A 15,601-nucleotide genomic window follows, 5' to 3' on the forward strand; every position below is an offset into this window, starting at 1 on the left:
CTCTGCGAGCAGTGAGGTGACGGGCACACGGAGTTCCGGAACTCTAGACCTCGTTCAGCCACACCGGCTCCTTTGTCAAAATGCACTGAATTCCTCATTGCAAAGCAGAATTTTGAAAACCTCAAACTGGACCCCCCACCCCCAGAGGGACACACCAAGGATGGGAGCTCAGGGACAGGCCAGGGGCATGCAAGAGGATGAGGAGGGGAAGGAAAGGCGAGTTCCAGTGTGCAGGGGAGCCTCTGTGGGCAGAGGTGGGAAGCCCAGGGGATGTGCAGGCCTGTGGAGGGGGAGTGGGGGAGCCCTCCTATTCCGCATCCTATAAACGACAGATGACTGCTCCTCTTGGAGCACGGGGACACTGGTCTTCCTGGACAAAATGGCTCAGAGAGAAAGACCACCACGGCAGCGGCCCCGGGCTGCTCCCCTTGGAAGGTCTTGGAACCACTGCCGTAGACTCCCATAGGAGCTGGACACCGAGCTTCTACAGGACGCATAGTGGGGCTGGGGCGACTGGGCTCGGCGGTGTGGAAGTGGGTCTGGGCTGGGTGCGCAGAACCCAGAACCTGCTGGTAACGTCAGCCAAGGGCACTGGGGCAGAAAGCAGGACAGGCATCCCCAGGGTCCTGCTCAAGGCGGTGGCGGCTCACCCATGGGAGGGCCTCCTCTGGGCTGGGTGCCGATGGCCCAGCGCTAGGGCACGCGGAGGGGAGCTGCCTGCCCGCCCCCAGTGTCTGGAGAACCGTACTCCAACAGGGACGAGAGCAGGTGTGCTGGGGGACAGGCCTGTCTGACGCCTCGGGGGGACCTGGGCACGAGAGGTGGCTATGAGAGGCACAGGGGCTCAGGACAGTATCACACAGAAAGGGTGGCTCTATGACCAGGGGCCTCAGTCCAAACCCCAGCTCCTTGTTACTGCCCTCTGCCCCAACATGGGACCCGTTCCAGGGCGCTGGAAACCTTGTTCTCCTCATCTGTGAACTGGGGACATTGTCAGTGTCCCCTTCCAGCAGGGCCGTCTCTGTGGTCCCATAATAGGCACAGAGGGCAATCTGGGCATCAGCGATCCCTGAAACTGCATTAGCTGTTTTTGTCACCCCATTGCCTCTTCCTCCAGGAAGCCATCCATACTCTCATCCAGACTCTACAGTCTGTTGGGATTTAGTGTCCCTTTATGGGGACTTCAGCCCCACCCCTGCCCTCCCACAGGCATAGACCTTCTCCATCAGCAGGGAACCTAGGACACAGAGTCCTGTTCCCGCTGACCCCAGGAGTCTTGCCTGGGGCCTCCATCAGGAGCATGGTCTTGGTGGGAGGAGAACGGCATGGTGTGGCAAAAAGCCAAACCCAGACCAAGAGGCTAAGGGGTCAGGGAAGAGGGGAGGAGGCCACGCAGGCTTTGGGAAGCAGGACGGAGCGGCAAAGCCAGGGGTTCCGGGGCCCAGCTCACCTCTCTGGGGCCCACACCGGGGCACAGCTGCAGATGGAAGAAAGTGTGGGCAGGGTCGGGGGGAAGTCTGGGGAGCCCGGGGGGAGGAGCAGGCCACCAGGGATGGGTACCCCAGCCAACGGCAGAAGGGGCACAACTCCCATGCAGCATGCCTCTGGAGGGGGGTGCACGCAGACATGGCAGAGGGCCCCGGCGGGAGTCAGAGGCACACGGGTCAGAGCCGAGCCGTCGGAAATAACCCTCAGGGCCCGGAGCCTTTGTTTACTGCCCAGCGAGAACCGGGGAGCATGGGAGGAGCCCAGCAGCGGGCACTTGGGGTCAGGGAGGAGCTTCCCGCTTAGGGCCAGGCATAGGCCCAGTTCCTACAGGATGGGGGTCCTCCCAGGGGTCTCCGGGGACTCGTCCGGTCCGCCAGACGCTCACGCAGACATAAGGCCTGTTCATAGGGCACACTAGCTCCTCTGAGGGGCTCCCACATGCGAACACTTGGGTGGTTTTCACACTTGCCGGGCTTAGTGGGAGCGCGGCCTCACCCACGAGAGAAAGCACGCCTCGCGTTTTCTCCGCAACGTCACCCAGACATCTCCCCACCTCAGGATGCCCACTCGCGGGAGCACAGACCACGGGGCTGCCCCCTCCGCTCTGCCTTACGCCCCTCTTGCAAGACGCTGGAGTGTCACGCCGATTTCTACAAGTGATGCGGGCGTGTTAGATCACATCATCTACAAATGTCCCGCGATGAGACGTGACACTCGCTAGCGGAGGGGCTGGAGGCCTGATGTGGTCAGGAGCCAGGGGACGAGGCTGTGCTGACACGGAGAGGGATTTTTTAGTACCTCTGTGGCTGAGGGCCTGGGGCTCCCACCCTGCTTCTGGGGTGGATGGGGAAGGGCTCTGCCCTAGGGACCCAAGCTGCCCCTGGCTAGGCGGTAAAGAACCAGGAGAGGCTCAGGTTTGGGGAAGAGTCCAACCCAGGGGATGGGAAGGGGCGGACGCATGGGCAGGTGGGAGGATCTGCTGGGGCCTCTCGTGGGACACACTCTCCTGCAGCCACACCTGTCCACTGCGTGTGGGACAGCACAGCCAGGGCCTCTGCGGGCAGCAACGACGGCAGGACCCAGCCCCGGGCCCGGCCTCCTGCGGGCCCCATTCCGAGGCCCGCAGCATTCCTGAGCTGGCCAAGAACCTGCTGGGGGCAGGGGGATGCAGGTGAGCCCCAGGACGGCCCACGGGCCACAAAGACAGCACACGGGGAAACACGCAGGCCACAGGACATCAAGGCTTTGCACCACTGTGGCACCTCTCCAGGACAAAGACAAGTGTCCCTGGGCTCCAGGAGAATACAGCCTTTGGGACAGACCGGAGGCCAGTGGACGCCCACGTCCACTTCCCCGGACAGTGGTACCAAAAGTTGGCCACAGGAAAAACCCCATCCCAGCAGAACCCACAGGCAACTTGTGGCTGTCCCCAACAGGGTGTCCCCTTAGTGCGTGTCCTGGCCCATCCGCTCCGTGTCGGGATCTGGGGATAACACTTCTCGCGGGAGAGGCGCACAGTGGAGTGGGGCAGGGGAGGGGGGAGTACTGCAGCGGCAAGCCCTGCACCGCAAGAAGGGAGGGACAGCCATCAGCCTGGAGCAAGACCCATGTGGCCCACAGCTCCGGTGTCAGGAGGGAGTCCCGATGACACACGCTGTGTGGCCGCTCCCTCGGCCCCACGGAGGCCAGAGACACAGGAACAGAGTCAGCGTGGCGGGTGACGGCAGCCGGGAGCTCACGTCTGCTTAGGCCACACTCTGCTGGGGCTTCACCGTGTCTCCCTCCCTCCGCACCTTGCTCTGGGGATCCAGACAACTGTGGGATCGCCCCCCGATTCTAGCTCACACAGCAGCCTGGCTTCCTGGAGAAGGCTCTCCCTGCAGCCAGTAATGGGGAGACTCGGCACAGCCGACCCCAGCCTACCCGATCTGGGATTTTCCCCAGGACCCGGCCTCACGGGCAAACACAGAGGGGCCCCTGTGTCTCATTCACGGTAAGTGGCACATTTTACAGTCATGATGCTTCTTTCGAATCAGATCTGGTTTATTTCACAGCAGGTGAGATCTGCCGAAGGGGCTATTATTATTTTTTTAAATAAAAGATCCGCGTGGGTTTTACATCCTCTCACAACACCCCCCCAACGAATATTACATTCAGAAATCTGTTTGAAAACAGCCCCCAGCCGCCCATCACTGATGCATGTCAGCAGCGCAAGCACGGGCACGCGGTCTCGAAACCTAGCAACGGTAACCAAGTCGTCCTGCGTCGGCTCGCCAGACACACAGACGCACACACCAGCTCCCTGTGCCTGCTCTCGAGAAACAGAACCCCCTCGCTTCTCTCTCCGTAGCTGCGGAAGGACAAGATGAATGAAAACAAACCTTGCTCAGCAGAAGAGGAACAACCCATGCTATGCAGCGCACCAGACAGAGCCTCTCCCCGCAAAGCCGGACAGAACACAAAACCGCCAACCCTGGGAAAGATAGGTTGTCCCAGTGCAAAGCTTCTCAGCTGCCACACGCTTAATGCTGGCACGACCGTTTCGGACACCAGCTCCCCAGCTCCCCGGCAGCCTTGCCACGGGGACCACCGTCCCACAGAAGCCATCGCGCCCGCCGCGCTGGCCAAGCCTGGAAGACCCCGGTGGGCTCGCAGGCTCAATGGCAGGGATTAACTTTGCTGCTTGCGGTGGCTGGGAGACCCTCACTTTCTGGGCGCCAGCAAATAACACCACCAAATGGAGGTCGCATTTAATTTTTTTAAAAGAGGAAGAGAGTTCAGAAAGAAAGGAAAAACAAAAGAGCCACAGCCATCCGCTGAGAGCAGCGTGCACGCCGGCCGGGCCACGAGCAGGTTTCCCGACAAGATGCGATCTCCCCTTTAAAGGGACAGACTTGCACCCACAGGCATTCTGGATCCATTTCCGGATGCTACCGACCTCGGAGGGCCCGTTGGTCACCTCACTGCTTTTCAACCTGTTTCCGGTCTTCCCTGAAAGCCGCATCAGAGTGTCCCAAGTGCCCTGCTATCTTGGTGGCATCCGGAAAACAAAGGATCTGCCGCTCTCAGTCTGCGGCTACGTGATGGTTTAAAGGGGCTTTTTGAGGAAGGCCTCGCCGACCAGGCAAGTCAGGAAAATGTTTTGTGCTGCAGTTTGCTCTCTCCGCAGCGTCGAAGGCGACCTTACACCCTCCCCTCCCCCTGACCCCAGCTTGGAATTTGGGGATCCTTCCACCATATTTCCCTTCTGACAAGCAGCCCAACATGGAGCACACAAAGGGGAGGCTTACCCTCATCTCCTCCGTCCGGAGTCCTGACCCGTGGGGCTGGTGCTCCTAAGTGGTGTCCCAGCCCCACAAAATGTCTGATCAACAAAACTCTGCGCGTTAGCATTGCCGGTGGGTCCTGACCCAGAGGTGAGGGCTGCCAGCCCCAGGTTTAGGACACATATCCCCATCTTCCAATGTTTCTCTCACACCATGGGGTAGCTTATAAATCAAGATTTAATGCAGATCACAAAGGGGAAACACAGCCCCGTCCTGTTCTCTCCAGCACCCCCACCACGTTTCTGGAGGCGGACAGGAATAAATGAAGGGCACGTAGGGACAGGCTGAAGCCCTCAGGCGTGGGACACCTGCCACCGCAGAGACCAGGAGCAGACAGAAGGGTGGCCTTGACCTGGACAAACTGGCAGCACCCTCACAGGTCTTGAGGATGGGGGTCGGGGAGCCGAGCCACAGAAGCTGGAACCGGAGACCACGTGGCCACAGGACCTCACCAGCAGTACACCAGGGACCCCCAGCCCAGCATGGCTCTAGAACGACCCGGTGAAAGGACTGAGAACACTGCCCTGGGCAAGCCTCTGCCCACACCTCTGCCCGTGCCGAGGGCTCTGCCATGCACGGGAGGGAGCAAACGTTACAACACGCAGGCAAACATCCGGTTCAGGAGCTCGTGGGCCTGTACCATGTGCTCTGCTCCCAGACACCTGTGACCAGCTGCCGGGAAAGCAGGTTTTTATTTCAAGAAGAGACGCGGAGGAGAGGAGCTTGGAACGGGGACACGGGCAGTGAGGGGCCATTCACTCAACAGGCACTTACTAAAGCCCTACTACGTGCCGGCGCCGCGGGGAAGGCCGACGCCACCCGGGTTTGCAGAGGACACAGCCTCGAGAGACCGTCATGTGGCCACATGAGTGCCCTTGACGGTGGCTGACGTGGTCCCAAAGATACATCTTCATCCTAATCCCTGGATCAATCTGACGATCTCAAGTCAAGAGCATCCTGGATTTAGGGCAGGCTCTTGAGGCTAGGGTAGCCCAGTACCTTCTCTGAGAAAGGAGAGGGGGTCTGAGACGCAGACAGCGGGCCACGTGCAGCCGCCCCAGGACGGGAGCCACACGGGCAAGGCCAGGCTACCACCAGAGCCGGCGGGAGGCAAGGACAGGCCAACCCTGCCGTCACCTCGACTCTGCACGTCTGGCCTCTGGCGCGGAAGCAGAACACACCTTGTTTCCGTGCCACCCAGCGGGGGCGGGCATCTCTTGACGGTGGCCCCAAGACACCAGCCTGTGGCCCATCCTCACGTTCTGAATCAGCCCGCAGGGATGAGGCATCCTGGGAAGCAGAGGAGGGGCGGTGCTTGGATGCCCAACCTCAGCAGGCTGCAGGGATATGAGACGGTGCCCGCAGAGGCCACCCTGGGTCCCGGAGTTGGGCTCCCTGAGGGGAGACTCTGGACCTCTGCCCTCCACAAGGCTGGGCACCTGCGGCTGGGTGCCGGGGAACCCCGAAGCTTTGGCTGATGACTCGTCAGGAACAGGAATGGGGTGGTCCTAAGCTCTGTCCTGGGGATGGGCTGCCAGCAGCCCGGAAGACGCACTGGGGGGTGGGGGACGAAGCAGCAGCCAGGGTGGCACAGGGCCAGGACACGGAGGAGCGGGCGGATGCAACAATCCCAGAGGGGAAGTCTGCTCTTCCGAAGTCCCGCGCCTTCTCCCATGAGGAGGCCGCTGGCTGGTAGCCTGTCCCGCCCTGGAAGGGGCCACGGGGTCTGTAGGGGACATTCGCTTGGGAACCCGGGCCGGGGGTCCACACCTAACAGGCCAGCCTCGGACGGACCAAGGTCTCTCCATCCCCAGACTGGCCCAGGGAGAAGGTGCCCGATGGAGTCATCGTGGGAAGAAGTGACCGAGGGGTGACAAGGGGGGCATCTCGGGGACCGGCCGGTTCAGGCACCGCAGGGACGTTCTCAGGAGGCTCGAGCACAGCACAGCGTGTGAAACCGCAGAGGGAAAAGGAAGCCCTCCTGCAGCAGGAAGCAGATGGCTTTCTTCGGGACGCAGGACGTCCTCAGCCGGGAAGGCACCAGGGCCCCTCTCGGGCCTCAGAGCCTGGCCTCCCCCAGGGCGACCTCGTGGAGGTGACTCTGCACCCCGCATGCCCTCTGTCCCTCCTGCCCCGGGCCCCTGCCCCCAAAAGCTGCTACCCGAGCTCTCCCCACAATCCTGGGGCTCAGGAGCTCTGGCAGTGGACAGAGTGAGGTGTCAGGGCAGACTGCGGACGTCGAGGAGGGCTCAGGATGTGGGGAGGAAACCATCAGGTTCTCAGGTGGGCGCTTGTTCTGGGCGGTAGGTGAGGACAGGGGCCTGCAGGAACTCCGCCTAAAACAGGACGTCCGCCCTCTGAGTGGGGGGGCGGGGGGGCAGCTTGCATACCCTGAGCGGCAAGCCTTCCCGGGCACGTCCCCTCCGCTTGGCGCAGGGCACTGTCCCTCCTAGACCCCAGCACACGCGGCATCTACCCTCCCGCACGGGATCCTACATTCCCCCGCGGGATCCGCCCTCCCACATGGGACCCACCGTCCCCCGCAGGACCCCCCCCCCCCCCCCCCGCATGGGATCTGCCCTCCGGCGGGCATGAGGTTCTGACCTGCCCAGACTCCCCACACACGGCATCTGCGCCCCTCTAGGAGCGGGGGCAGCCCCAGGGCAGAGGGTCAGTGAACACAGGGCTGAATCGGGGCTCGAGGACAGACGGACGGGCTCTAGGAATCAGTGCGTGAGGGTGTCCCTGTGCACATTCGTGTGTTGCGGGGCCAGTCTGCTGGGTCAGCGAGACCCTTCGTCAGGACATTCAGAGGACCAGAGCCTCCTTCGTCCCCCCCTGGAGGTCCTGGAGGGTCCTGCGAAGCACACACCTCTTTGGGCCACACAGCAGAAAGGCCTGCAAGGCAGGTCGAGGGGCGCCCAGTCCTGCCTCGGTGGACCGTAGCAGCTGGTCCCGCATCTTCACGGGCCCCCGAGGTGGTCTTGGGAAGGTACAGACTGTGGTCCTGGCCCCATGAGACAGGGAAGCCGCACGGCGGCCAGTGCCCCCACGACTCAGGAGGGGCCGCCCTTTGTAGTTAAAGTCACAGGTCCGAACGGCTGAGCAGCGATTAAAACGTGTTCACTCGACCCACGGGTGCTCCGTTTGTGATAAGAGAGAAAAAACCCTCCGTCAGTCCAGAGCCGCCTGCATCCCGTACAGGAAAGCTCAGGGTACCTCAGACCAGACGACACAGTCGGCGATCTCCCTCCTCTTTGTATGAGCAGCTTGGTCTCTCCAGCCACCTCCCCACGCCCCCTTCCACCGTGCAGCCCCATCGAGGCCCGTGCTCAGAGCAGCAAGGAGGGCAGCCCTGGGCTCGCTACCACCCCAGACGGCTCGGCTCCGGAGGCTGGGAGGGCCCCCCGAAATCCCTGTGGTGGCGGCGCGGGGCCTGCACACGCTCCCTGCCCCTCCTGGGCCGCGGGCCCAGCAACTGAGACTCTCAGACCTCAAGCCAACCCCACTGCACCGCGCCGGCCTCTTGCAGTGGGAACATGGCGGAAGGGAGCTGTGGGCACCGTGCGGGCTCGGCCCTGTCCCTACAAGGCATGGCAGGCATGACATCATCAGTCTTTACGATGCGCTCACAGAGCAGCTGGTGTGGCCAGGGTTGAGGCCCGGGTCTCAGGGCAACGCCACGGTTTGCCCTGGCTCACAGGAGGGACCGTGTCGGCATGGGGCGGGCCGTTGGGAGGCCCGGGTGCCCCGCTCGGGGCACTGGAGGACGCAAGCGAAGCATCTGGTTCCACGCCCTTGTGCGGGTCTCAGACTCCGGGCAGGAACCAGCCACACACCGAACACGGCAAAGACTCGACAGCCAGACATGTGGTCACCCTCGCCGCCAGCAGCCAACACGGGGTGAGGGGCACAGGCATAAGACACAGATGCCATCGGCCGCCTCTCCAATGGGCGGATTGGCGCCGAGTCCGAAAGCTCACCACTGCTGGTCCACTGGGACTGCTCCCCGCTGCAGGTCCTGTGCAAGCCTGGCGCCGGCAGAAACAGGCCGGCGGGCTCTTCGGAGATGCAGGGCTGCGCCCAGCCGCCAGGTGGGCGATGGGGCAGAGGCGGAGCCCCGGACACAGCCCTCCTGGTTGGCACAAGGGGTACTAGAAAGGGGAAGGCTCATGAGCACCACCGCGGGGCAGAGGAATGGCTCAGAGATGGGGGTGTCTCCGCTGCACCTCGTCTAGCTCCTGTCTCTTAGCTTAAATGGGACAGAACCTTCCAGCCAACCCACGGACACAAGCCGCAGATTCGTCTGACTGAGCAGGTACACAGCAGTGCCTGCGTGGGCCGCGTGCTGTGAGTGACGGCTACGTGAGAACGGACATGGCCAAGTGGCCAGGGCCACACTCTTGGTCGGGTTTTGCTAACCGCGGACCCCAAGCCAGCGGCGTGAGGATTACAGAAGGTGGGGGACGTCTCCCTTCCAGGCGGAGCCCGTCCTCCCCAAGCCCACTCACCGATGTCGGTCTCCTTGTGGTTCTTGATGTACTCCGCCAGCTCGAAGTTGCCCGCGATGATCGCCACCTGTAAGAGAAGATATGGCGTTCACACGTCAGGGGCAGAGCCGGGCCGTTCGCATGTCCCCACCACTGACAGCCTCGCCGCGTGCACACACAGCCCCCGCCGCCCCCGGTTTTAAAGCAAGAGGCGTCCGTCTCCCTTCAGCTGTATTCAGCTCTAACAGACATACAACCCTGTGGGAGTTTAAGGGGCTCGACAGAATAATGACTCGTCGTACGCAGATGGTGGGAAGATCACCACGAGGTCAGTCAGCATCTGTCACCTTGGATGGTGACAAAAATCTTCTTTCCCCGTGATGAGGGCTTTTGGGATCTCCTCTTGTGGCAACTCGCCAGCGCACCGTACGGCAGGCACTGGGCCAAACGCCACGCCTCCACGACCGGTTCCCCATCTGCCTCGGCCCCCCGACCCTGGGAACCACGAGTCTGACCTCTCTTCCTGTGGGTTTGGGCTTCCAGATTCCACACGTGGGTGAGATCACACGGCTTGTCTCCCTGTGTGACTTCCTCTGCTTAGCTAGATGTCCTCGGCCCCCCGCCTCCGTGGCCACAAATGGGATCAGTCACGACTCTTAAAACAGCAGCCCCAGCACCCATGGGCCCCTAGACCCTCAGAATCAACCACCACGCTCGCCCCCTGAGCCCCTGGCCGTGTCACAAGATGAGGCTCATGTCCCGGGAGAACCCACAGGGGAGCGTGCCTCAGCCCAGAAGTCCCCACAGGGACCACCAGCACAGCCGCGGGGTGCTCGGTGAGCTGGCGCCTGGAGCCCCCCAGCCGCATGTCCTGTGTTCCCATCAGGCACGCTTGGGAGCCCCATCCTTCTGATTAGACACAAGCCGCACCCCAGAAGCAAGGGGAAGTGACACCTCCAAAAAGTGCATACAGCTCTTCACCAGACTTCAGGTGGGCAGGAAAAATTCCAGCCTGCCAGGATCAACACCTATGGGGGATGGTCCCAGTGCAGGCCCTACAGATCAGCGGGCTCAAGTGAAAAGGCCAGGCAGGAGGTCCCTGGGAAGACCTGGGTCAGAACCAGGTGGGCAGAGCTGCCAGCACCCCACATGGGAGGCCTGGGGCTCAGAGGCGACGGTCCACACCCCCAGGAGCAGCCCGCCCCCCCGGAATCTGCAGAGACAGACATAGGGCTGGAAGCTTCAGGGAGGACAATGCTCTTCCAGGGACCGCCCATCTGGGACCCCGGCTTCCAAGCGTGGACCAAGGACAAGGACAGGGACAGAGGGGCGGAGCCCAGGTGGGAGGTCCACATGGCGCCCTGAGGAGCTGGGGGCCAAGCCTGCTGGCTCTGAGGGGTGCAGACAGAAGGGCCTGCCAGGCAACATGGAGCCTATGACCCAGTGTCACTTAGGTGACAGCTGGGCACGCTCATTCTGTGGGTTCCAGCCCAACCCTCAGGGGCACACTGCTGTCACGCCCGTCAGCGGGCCTGCCATCGGCAATCAGAGACAAGTAAGAGCTGGCGGGATGTGGGGACCACGGCAGGCTGAGTGCTGCTGCCAGGAGCGTCCGCTGGCACAGCCGCAGTGGGAGAAGGTTCCAAGCGCCTTAGGACAGAGCTACCATCCTGTCCAGGAGTCCACTTCTGGCTCTAGACCAGAGGGCCTGAAAGCAGGTACAATGGTTAATTTTAGGTGTCATCTGGATGGAGCCACAAGGGCCCACACATCTGCCCCCAAAGTACTTGGGGGTGTCTGTGAGGGTGTTTCTGCATGATCTGTGGACTCTCGGTCATGCAGCTCGGGTGGGCCTCATCTAATCAGTTGAAGCCTGCATGGACCAAAGAAGCTGATTGGGAGGGACAACTCCTGCCCGCCTGCTGTGCCGGCACAGAAAGGTCTTCCGACCTCTAGACCTCAGGCCTGCTGGCTCCCAGACGGAGACCTACACCCCCTCTGTCCGGGGGTTCAACATCTAGAAGTTTGCGATCCAATCAGTAGGAAAAGTCAGACTAGGACGATCCAGCTGGTCTACCTCCATCTGCGTTGCTCAGCCCCAGCCGTGGAATCCCCAGCCGCGTGAACAACCTCCTGGCTCCGTGGGGACGGGGGCATGACCCTCCCCACCCCGCCCCAACCCCTCTTATGCAGAAAAATCTTCTGCACAGCATTACGCAGCCCAATGTATATAAAATATTTACGGTTGTCAAGGCGAGAAAAAGCCATTAAAAAAACATCTGAGAGAGGCATAAAAGTTTAGCGTTGCACACAAAAGAACGGGAGATAATTATTTCACATCGACCGAATGCATCCTCCCCCCTCCCAGATGGATTTGCCAATAAAATGCAAATTTCTCCTCTGAAATAGCACCGGCTTTGAAGGACACTATTTGCTCCCGGAAATCTTGATAAAGAGCAAACGGTTTTTCTATGTTTGCAGAGAACCAGCCTTTAAGAGCAGCTCGAGTCAGGACCGTCAGGTGGAGAGGGGATGAGCACACGGGGGTGGGGAGAGGCTTCTCCACGCCCCTCAGTCCTGCTCGCCCAGGGCCGAGACTCCGTCACAGGGATTATGGACACTGGGAGGCTGGCTTCCACCATGGGGTAATAAAAATGCCCATCGTGCTCGAGCTCACAGCCGGGACGGCGCCTGGCTCAGCACCCAGGCTCCCCAGGCATCGAGACGCAGCATCTGACGGCATCCTCGTGGCACAGCTGCGTAGCGTCGCCGTGATTCCTGCCTCCCAGACGAGGAGGCGGGCGGTAAGAGCTCAAGGGCGTTGAATTTCTACCTTACATACAGGCAGGCCCCAAACCTTGGAACCCAAAGCCTCGGGGCTCGCAGCCAGGTGCCACATGTGGCCTCCCGTGGCTCTGACCACAGGCGATCCCTGGCACCCCAGTGTAGGCACAGCACCCTTGCTTGCAAAGAGGCGTGTAAGAGAGATTAATAATGAGATGCGATTTGGAAGCAGAAAGTCAGCACCATCTTCTGCAGGACAGCGACCAGAGAGGGGACGGCTGGGGCCACCGCACACTCCTGCAGGAGCCGACTCAGGTCACCACAGCAAACACTGCTGACGGGGCAGCGTGGACTGTACGACTGTATAGTCTCGGGGTCCCAGAGGCTGGAAGTCAGCAGGGCAGCCCCCCGCCCCAAGGCCTCTGTCCTCATGTGCGGATGGCCATGTTCTCCCTGTGTCCCCACGGGGTTGCCCCTCAGTGTGTGTCTGTGTCCTGATCCCCTCTTCTCGTAAGGACCCCGGTCACCCTGGGTCAGGGCCACCCCGGTGACCCGATTTCACCTTAATCGCCTCTTTGAAGCCCCATCTCCAGACGCAGACCCATCGTGAGGTATGGGGGTTGGAGCTCCAATGCAGGGATTCTGGGGACAGAGCTCAGCCCAGGAGACCTTGAGCAGAGAGTGTGTCTTCACCTTCCTCACGGACACGTGCCATCTTCCAGCAAACATCCAGACACGCACGATGACTTGAGAACCTGTCCTGCCCACGTGGCCTGGCTACCGAGCTCACGAGGTGGAGGCCGGGGCCCTCGGGGACGTAATCGTCAGGGACGGAGCTGCAGGAACTGCTTCCCGAGTCTTGTTCACACACAGAGCCTTCGTCTCCTCCACCCCCAAGATTTTGTTATGAACATTCATTCGCAAGCACGCCCCTGAAACTGAAAGGCCAGAGCAACGGCCTTGACCTTGATTGCACGTCATTTCCGTGCCGCTTGGGCGGTGTGTGGCTGTGCACCTGCTAGACCCTCGTGCCACTTCCTGAGTATCAGCATCCAGAGGAAAGAAGGACTTGCTCCCACACACCAGGACAAGGCCAGAGCCGCGTTTGTCCCCACACAGCCTCTCGTCCCCTCCCCAAGTGCCTCTCCTGCCCTCCAAGTTGTTGCACTGTTTTTGTCTAAGTAACAGTACGTACGATGACATGCACAGACTAGACGTTCCCGGCTTATGAGCGTGCGGTCTCCACCCATGCTGCGTCACTCCAACCAGGAACCGGAGCCTCGCTCCTGCCCCTGCTGGACAGTGTCCTCCTGCCCTCCTCCCAGCCTCAAGAAGGCCCAGGCTCCTCACCGTACTCAGAGATGGGAAGACAACGTAGCAAATTGAATGACGTGCATGAAAACTTGTGTGGAGCCATGAAACCGGGAGCCGGCTGAGTGTTCCTACAGAACTTTCTTAGATGAGCTTTCACGAGAAACCAAATCGCACTGGCATTAAAATTGCCGGGGAACGATTTCTGAGAGACAGACAGGAGCTGTCTCGTCAAAAAGCAAGGTCCCCTGCAGACCCAGTCCCACGGGGTTCCCGGCCGCCCAGCATCGCCTCCCAGTGTGGGGATGAGCCACGGACCCGCCTGAGCCCGGTGAGGACACCGCCCACGGTCCCCGCTTCTCTCTGGGAGGAAAAAGGAAGAGAAAATGCAGAACCCTCTCCCCTCCTCTCCCTGTCCTAGCACCAACCTCCTAGTGTGCTTATAAATAAATTCAGGCTAGGTCGTGTCCTTTAGAAGAAAAAAAGACATACAGCTTGTAATTAATCCCAGTGTTGCAGAAGAAACTTATTATATACAGAGAATTTTCTTCCTTCTCTTTCCTTTATGCACATTAAATCACAGACCCTATTGTGGGAACGGTGACCACTCAGGAAACAAGCTGAACACCCAGCGGGTTCCAGCTGCGAAAATGGCAGGGAGGTATGTGAATTAAGTTCAACACAATGAAATAACATAAAATTGCATTTTAATACCTTGAGAAATTAAAAAAAAAAAAATCCAAAGACATTTACTTTCTTAGGAAAAACCCAGGGAGAGAGACTTGGGCTCTCTGTAGAGCCCTTGGCACCAAGAGGAGCCCCTTAAAAACCAAGAAGGGTTTTTAAGATCCTGGAAATGATTCAAAACCACTAAAACTCTAAGCCAAGAGCTCAGAGTGCCTTCCTTGGGGTCTGGGGGCTGAAAGAGAGCATCTGGCACTTAGATACCAGCTCTAAAACCTGCCCCGGACCCCACGCTGAACAGAAGGGGCGGCAGAGCGCTCTAGTCCCGGGAAAGGGGCATTTTCCGCGCGGGACCCCGGCCCAGCTGCTGCACGTGTTCCGGCGGAGCTGCTCCCCTCCCTCCCATCCCGCAAAGGCGGCTCCGTGTAACTACAATCCCCCGACCGCTTGGGGAACGCGTACCGCTCTCCACCAGGGAAAACAGTGTCCGTCCTGATGCAGTCATTAGAGCAACTACTGCTCTTAAATTAATCCACTCTTTGGTTTCCTGCATTTACCCCGGCACAGCCCGCAGGGGGCAGGGAGCCCTGGCCGTGGAGGGTTTACGCTGGGGGCCGTGAGACCTCCGAGGGAGTGACCGCCCGTGCTGGGAAGCCCCCTTTTCCAGGACCCCGAGAAGGCCAGGTGCGTGTCAGACGGCAGCCCTGGGTCGGCTGTGGGGGGCTCGCTGGGAGCCACAGGAACCAGGCTCCCTGCTTCCGCTCAGACTCGGCTCCCCCCAAACCCGCCACTTTTCTCCTTTGTCACCTGGAGGAAGAACAGCTCTCGGGCTTGGGGGGCCTGGGGGGCAACACCAGCCCCCGCGCACCTGCGAGTCCGGGCAGTCGCGGGCAGGGCTCCAGGGAAGCCCTCAGAGGACTGAGAGCTCCAAACGGGCAGGCAGAGGCCCTTCAGAGAAACCACATCTTGGAAGCACGTGTGAGGTGCCGAGTCCCAAGCGCGAGACGGCTCCCTCGTTCCAAGCCTCTGACTGTGACCCTGAGGAACCTCCTGGGCAATGGCAAGGTTCACTGGAAATGCCCTCTCTTCACTGCAAGGCTGCATGTCGGCTTCTGTCACCCCCACCCCGGTCTCGACAGTGCCCCTCGAGGGTTAAACGGACCGTCATTAGCTTTCCGATGATTTCTGGGTGTCGCCTGCTTGCATGACAAGTTTGTCCTTGGTCCTGATATTAGAGATCAAAACACCAATGTCTTCTTTTAACATGGTCCCTCAGAACATGGTCCCTCAGAGACGCCCACGGCCCCCGGGACTCTCGTCTCGGCTGTGAGTGGTGGCTGTTCTGAGACCTGCCAGCACGCGAGAGCGCACGGTACACACCCCCAGAATCCCTTAGCAACTGTGCCCTGGTGCCGAGCATTTTAATTCTTCCGGTTAGGATTCACGGGGCCGTCTATGGACAGATAATGAGAGACAATCATCCCCAAATAACCATACTCAGCAGAGCCTGGCTGCGTC

The 15,601-nt window shown here is 60.6% G+C and overlaps 1 protein-coding gene across 1 annotated transcript in view; it reads right to left on the bottom strand.

Annotated features, from left to right (window-relative positions):
- Positions 1-15,601, bottom strand: part of SHANK2 (SH3 and multiple ankyrin repeat domains 2) — a 451,364-nt gene that overhangs the window by 303,161 nt on the left and 132,602 nt on the right. Inside the window, exon 10 of the mRNA XM_032879738.1 lies at positions 9,326-9,392. Within this exon, the coding sequence (XP_032735629.1) occupies positions 9,326-9,392 (67 nt within the window). The remainder of the gene's footprint in view (positions 1-9,325; positions 9,393-15,601) is intronic.

The sequence above is a fragment of the Lontra canadensis genome, unplaced genomic scaffold (assembly GCF_010015895.1).
Source record: "Lontra canadensis isolate GAN:19392208 unplaced genomic scaffold, GSC_riverotter_1.0 scaffold66, whole genome shotgun sequence".
In the NCBI taxonomy this organism is placed as follows: Eukaryota; Metazoa; Chordata; class Mammalia; order Carnivora; family Mustelidae; genus Lontra; species Lontra canadensis.